The 6638-nt window shown below is 42.7% G+C and overlaps 1 protein-coding gene and 1 long non-coding RNA gene across 4 annotated transcripts in view; one reads left to right on the forward strand and one right to left on the reverse strand.

The window, feature by feature from the left end:
* The window catches only part of TNFSF4 (TNF superfamily member 4), a 51922-nt gene that overhangs the window by 18121 nt on the left and 27163 nt on the right, over positions 1-6638 (reverse strand). For 2 of the 3 annotated variants that reach the window (XM_081193352.1, XM_081193354.1), the window contains exon 1: positions 487-3161. In XM_081193352.1, coding sequence (XP_081049478.1) covers positions 487-657 — 171 coding nt within the window. In that variant the 5' untranslated portion in view covers positions 658-3161. Of the gene's footprint in view, positions 1-486; positions 3162-6638 lie in introns of those variants that run through there. The other variant, XM_081193353.1, reaches the window with a different exon arrangement.
* LOC308587617 lies at positions 4652-6167 on the forward strand. The gene is made up of 2 exons (XR_014008491.1): positions 4652-5385; positions 5823-6167. It is a non-coding gene; the product is annotated as an uncharacterized lncRNA (long non-coding RNA).

Here is a 6638-nt window from a genome sequence, read left to right on the forward strand (position 1 = left end):
CACCCGTTTCTAACAACAGTTGATGTGAGAAATGGCTATAATATTTCTCTCTTAAGGAAGCAAAGCAATAAACCTGTCCTACATTGTTGGAGAATCTTGTGATTAAGGAGGGAAACAGTGTGGCTAAATCTTTGAGTCAGAGGAAGAGCTCAAATAACCTGCCATTTACATTGTAACTTCTGCAAAGATAGATTTGCACAAACCCTAACTCCACAGAAGCCCACAGCTTTTTGTATGTGTTCCTTAGCATACATGCAGATGAACAGACCAAGGGACCATTTTAATAGCAGGCTTTCCAATACCAATCATGTGGTTTTAAAAGAGCCCTATTATATGAAAGCAACCCTATTATATGAAAAGTGTGTGCCTTTTTCTGATTCAGGAGAGCCTAAACATAAACAGAACTGTGGACTTCAGGATGGGAAAGCCTCGTCTGTGTGAATCTGTCAGGAGAGTCATACCTGTAAGGTTCTTTTGCAGACTTACCCTAAGGTAGCACAAGCCAATGCAGATCAGGCAGGCAAGCAAGACCACCAGCTGTACAGCCATGGTCCCAAGCTGCATCCAGATTTGTCTGCTTCTTTTCCTGTCCTCCTCACACTTCTCAGCAGGTGCTTCTTCCAGTTTTCTGGCCTCCATCTCCACTTGTTCCTCCATGTGCAAAGCACAAAGGAAGAAAATCAACACTGAAGCCAGAGAGCTGTGAATTCCCAGGGACAGCTATTAAACAGCATTAAGAGATCATTTTAAGCCTTATATGCAAACAGAGGCGGGGAACTTCTTTATGACTAATATGAAATTTCCCTTGAATCTCACTCTCTCTCCTTCTGTGGGTGATTGTGGTGGTTGATATTTAAGATATCCCAATTCATTTTTAATAGACATTTAAGCTGATCCCCAGAGATTTATAGATCTCTGTTTTCCTGGCTGTGCCTCCCAAACGTGGAGCAAATATGTTGCTCAAAGGCCTGTCTGACCCCCTTTCTGAGTGTCTGGGTCAGAAGACGCACAAGGCAAATGTCACTCAGTGAACACAGTGCAACACAGTAAGCTAGAAATAGATGGGTTACAAATAAAATAAATAAAAGCAAAGTTTAGCTGGCATAGCTCAGTTGGTCTTAATCTCAGGGTTGTGAATTTGAGCCCATTAGGCAAAAGATCCCTACACTGCAGGGGGTTGGACTAGATGACCCTCATGGTCCTTTCCAACTCTACTATTCTATGCTTCTAAATAAAAGATGCTAGGCCAGCCCCTGGTATTAACCGGGTCTCTTTAGTACTGCCTCTTACTCCTGAAACCACACCCTTTATCTTTGGCTTCTCCCTTTCCTCCTCTAATCATGTATGCTCCCTCTAACCTTTACCCCTTAAATTCAAACAAGTTCTATAGCTGTGTACACACCATACACTTACAGTGTATACCCCCCAAAAGAATGGGAATTGTAGTTTGCTAACAGTGCTGGGAACTGTAGCTCTGTGGGGTATAAACTACAATTCCCATATTCTCATGGGAGCATAAACCTCCAGCAAGGCCAAATTCTTCAAGTAGAGGAGGTTATTTTTCATTTTTAAATGCCTTCAACAGTTTGAATTTTTTTTCAGTCAGAACAAGGTACCATTTTCATGTGGTTGTTTTATTTTAAAAAGTAATCTGTCCTAGTCCCATGAACACAGGGCAAATAACATAACATTGTTGTTGTTTAGTCGTGTCTGACTCTTCGTGACCCCATGGACCAGAGCACGCCGGGCCCTCCTGTCTTCTACTGCCTCCCGCAGTTTGGTCAAACTCATGCTGGTAGCTTCGAGAACACTGTCCCACCATCTCGTCCTCTGTCGTCCCCTTCTCCTTGTGCCCTCAATATTTCCCAACATCAGGGTCTTTTCCAGGAGGTCTTCTCTTCTCAGGAGGTGGCAAAAGTCTTGGAGCCTCAGCTTCTGGATCTGTCCTTCCAGTGAGCACTCAGGGCTGATTTCCTTCACAATGGAGAGGTTTGATCTTCTTGCCGTCCATGGGACTCTCAAGAGTCTCCTCCAGCACCATAATTCAAAAGCATCAATTCTTCGGCAATCAGCCTTCTTTATGGTCCAGCAAGCCACTCCAGTATCCCTCATGGTAAAAACAACAGGCATATAAAACATAACATTACCTTTGATATAATCTAATAAGCAAGAAAGCATTTTGCTCACTTCTGAAGTCAAATGAAAAGTTCTTATTTCTAGGAGAGTTCCCAAGATGCCCCCTTGTGGCTCAGATCTTTTTATTGACGGGTAGAGCTTCAAGCCTGCCTTTTGCAGAAGGACTGTGCAATTAAAGCGGGTGAAAGTACTTGGCCATCATGGCACATCAAATCCTTTTTAATGGCCCTTTTGTGGTTGGGAAAGGGCAGGAAAATGCACTGCAAAGTATAGGGCAAGCAAATGATTAACAAGAAGATATATAAACACTGGGCAAGCAAATCAGGATAAATGCTCATTTTTGTATATCATCCCTACAAAAAACCCCTGAAACACTCAATAAAAACTAGACACGGTCTAACTTCTGTATAAGTTTTATGCAAGCAAATCAGGATGAAAGCTCATTAAATGAGGGGTAATGAGGGGACTGTTTATACAACAGAGTTCATTTAAAGGGAAATTGAAAGAAAAAAAGAAACAAGAGATTTTAGATGAAATTATGGAAAAGGAGAAACAATTGTCAAAAAAAGCAAATAAAGAGCTAAGCAGGCAACTAGAATATTACAAACCCAATGATAGTTAATGATAGTTAATGAAAAAATAAGCTAAAAGATAAAAAGAATGAAACAGAAGTACTTTGAACATGCCAATAAATCAGGAAAACTGCTAGCGTGGCAATTGAACAGAGAAACTCCATAAATAAAATTAATATAAATAGAAAGACTACTGACAAGATGAAGGAAATAAGAGCAGCATTTGTAAAATATTTCTTAGAACTGTATAAAGAAAGGGAAAAAACCTGTAAAATAGATGCTGAAAAAGCCTTTCACAATGTGTCTTGGGAGTTCATGGAAAAAATTGCTTGAAGAAATTAATTTTGGACCTAAATTTTTAAATCAAAGCTACAAACATGAGTCTGACCAAACTGCGGGAGGCAGTGGAAGACAGGAGTGCCTGGCGTGCTCTGGTCCATGGGGTCACCAAGAGTCGGAAGAAGAAGAAGAAGAGTTTGGATTTGATATCCCGCCTTTCACTCCCTTTAAGGAGTCTCAAAGCGGCTAACATTCTCCTTTCCCTTCCTCCCCCACAACAAACACTCTGTGAGGTGAGTGGGGCTGAGAGACTTCAGAGAAGTGTGACTGGCCCAAGGTCACCCAGCAGCTGCATGTGGAGGAGCGGAGACGCGAACCCCGTTACCCAGATTACGAGACTACCGCTCTTAACCACTACACCACACTGGCTCTCGGACACGACTAAACGACTAAACAACAACAACAAAATTTTTAAAAGGAATACAAGCAATATATTCATAACAAAATGCCAAGTTAATTGTAAATCAGGTGATAATGGATGAATGTAAGATACAAAAAGGAACTAAACAAGGATGTCTGCTATCACCGCTGTTGTTTATTCTGGTCCTGGAAGTACTTGCAAGAAATATAAGAGCAGATAAGGAGATCATAGGGTAAAAACTGGGAAAAGTGAATTTAAATTGAAAGCATATGCTGATGATTTAGTAATTACGGTGGAGGATCCAAAAAAATCTAATCCTAGAGTGATAGAAAAGATTCAAGAATTTGAGGAAGTGGCAGGATTTAAATTAAACAGAAATAAAACTAAGCTATTAGTAAAAAAATTGAAGAAAAGAAAAAAGAGTTGATACAAAGTATTGAGATGGAAGTTCATAAAAAAATAAAATACTTACTGTCAGAGCTGCTTGAAGACCCTAGCTCACAGAGGATCACGCTAGCCAGCGATCATTAAGTAAAAGTCTTTATTGAATTGCAGTTTCCATTCTCACGCTGCTGCGCGCAACTCTACGTCTAGTAGCTAGATCGGCGAAGCTCCGTCTGAGTCTCCGCCCCTTGTGCACCAACTTAATATCCTAGCCCTGCTCCACCTTTTCCGCCTGACTGTCCTCCTCTGGGTCCCTCTACCCCCCGGGGTTTCTTCCTTCCTGGATTCTTCTGACGCTGACCCAGACCCTCCTGCCTCCTTGCGCCGGGCTTTAGGACCTGGTTCCCTTTCCGGGCTGCTTACTGCGCCGCCTTCCTCTGCATTTGAACTTGGCGCGCGCGCCCAACCTTCCACTTTCCTCTTAACCGTTTCTTCGCTCCCCGATGGAGGTGTGGCCACTCCTGACTCATGCCCTCCCTCCTGTGGTGAGCTGCCAGCGCTTGCCCCCTGGCTCCCTTCTTCTTCCCTGCTCCCTGGCGGTGACGCTGGTCCCGATTTCCAACTGCTCCCCCCTGAGTCCCCTCTGGCTCTATCTTCCTGGGGTGCCCCCCTAGACTCCCCCCTTGCCCTGGCCACTGGTGCTCCTTTCTGTGAATCCTCTGATTCACTGGAAAGACTAGGAGATCTCGGGTCGTCGTCATCACTCATCTTTTCTTCTGCCTCCTCCCCTTCGCTCTCTGTTTCCTCCCTTGGCCTTGCCTCTGCTCCTAAACCCCTGACACTTACAGATATGGTTAACAGCAAAAAATATAAATATCTACAAAGACAATTATGAAAAAGTGTGGTCTGAGATAAAAAGGAATTTAGAAATATGGAGCAGAATGAACCTTTCCCTACTAGGAAAAATAACAGTGATAAAAATGAATGTATTGCCAGAAATGTTCTTTCTGTTCCAGACAGTCCCAGTAATGGTGAAAGATGATTGACTCAAAAAATGGCAGAAGGATATTTCAAAGTTTGTTGGGGGGGGGAGGCAAAAGGCCAAGGATTAAACATAAGATACAGATATAAAAGAAAGAGGTGGGTTTGCCCTCCCAGACCTCAAATTGTATTACGAGGCCGCATGTTTGGTATGGATTAGGGACTGGATAAAACTGGAAAAGGAAGAAGCATTAGATTTGGAAGGTCATAACAGATTTGGATGGCATGCATACTTATGGTATGGGAAAGGGAAAGGGAAAATCCACAAAGGATTCTACAATCATATAATTAGGAGATCACTAATGAGGGTGTGGGAGAGATATAAAGACTTAGTAGAACAAAAAACACCCTGGTGGTTATCGCCAATTGAAGCTTTGTTACTCAAACCGCTTGGCAAAAAAGGGAATTGGCTACATATAGAGAATTGCTGAAGGATCAAGAAGGGAAATGGAAGCTAAAAGATTACGAGGAAATTAAAGACCATTTTCAGAGTTGGTTACACTGCAGACAACTACATGAGATGTACAAGGAAGATAATAAGAAAGGGTTTATGTAATGTGTATGGGTTGCTCGTGCGTAAGTTGCCGCCTCTCCAAGCTTTGTTGCCTTGCTAAACCTTTCAGTCTGGAGAGCCCTTCACTTCGTGGCTGCCTCAGTCGCTAGCAGAATCCGTCAGTGGGCGTTTCTTAAATCTTTTCCAACATAAAAGTTGTTTGACACCCAGTCTCCTCCTACTCTCTCTGCGCGGAAGTCTTCTGCGCAGGGTGGGCGTGGGTAGCGGAGGACCCGTGCTCTCCCCGCTGGTGTCCGGTGAAGAGTCCTGGAGCCCTCTCGCCGATTCCCCCATCAGCCCCTCTATATCCCTGGTGTTGCGCTGATTTGCTTCCCCATCTGCGGAGCTGCCTCTCTCCCTGCTGGGCCCTTCTCCAGCATCATTTGAGAGCCTTCCCTCCGCCTCTAGCTCCGATGTCAGTTCCCTGACAGTTTAGTTATACAACTTCTAGATTTCAAAAGAAGAAGGGAAGCTGCTGAAGAAAGCATATAGTATTTTGCTAGAATGGGAAACAAAAGATGAGGAGGTCAAACCGGTTATGATCAATGGGCACAGGATATAGGACATAATATACAATTTGAGGACTGGGAAAAACTGTGGAAAGTAAAGTTGAAATTTAGATTGTTCTCTCGAAAGAAAATTATATGAAAATGATATATAGATGGTATACTACACCAGTACAGATCACAAAAATGTATAAAACCAGGTCAAATATATGTTGGAAATGTAAAGAAAAAGATGGGACTTTTTATCATATGTGATGGGAATGTAGAGAAATCAATTTTTTTTTGGGAAATGATATACAATGTATTGGAAAAAATGTTTAAAATGACATTTGTAAAAAAAACCAGAAGCATTTTTGTTAGGGATTGTAGGACAAGAGCTGCCAAGAATTTTTTTAAAAAAACTTATTTATGTATGCTACAACAGCAGCAAGTCTTGTTAGCACAAAGATGGAAGAACAAGGAAATCCCAATGAAAGAACAGTGGCAAAAAAACTGATAAACTATGCAGAACTGGGACAAGGACAACTGTGGCTTTAAGGAAGAATGGGAACTTTTTACAAATTACAGTGGTACCTCTGGATGCGAACGGGATCCGTTCTGGAGCCTCGTTCACATCCTGAAGCGAACGCAATCCACGCCTGCGCATTTTGATTTGCCGCTTCCGCGCATGACGTCATTTTGAGCGTCTGCGCATGTGTGAGCGGTGAAACCTGGGAGTAATGCGCTCCATTACTTACGGGTCGCTG

Source organism: Podarcis bocagei (assembly GCF_964188305.1).
Source record: "Podarcis bocagei genome assembly, chromosome: 5".
NCBI lineage: Eukaryota > Metazoa > Chordata > Lepidosauria > Squamata > Lacertidae > Podarcis > Podarcis bocagei.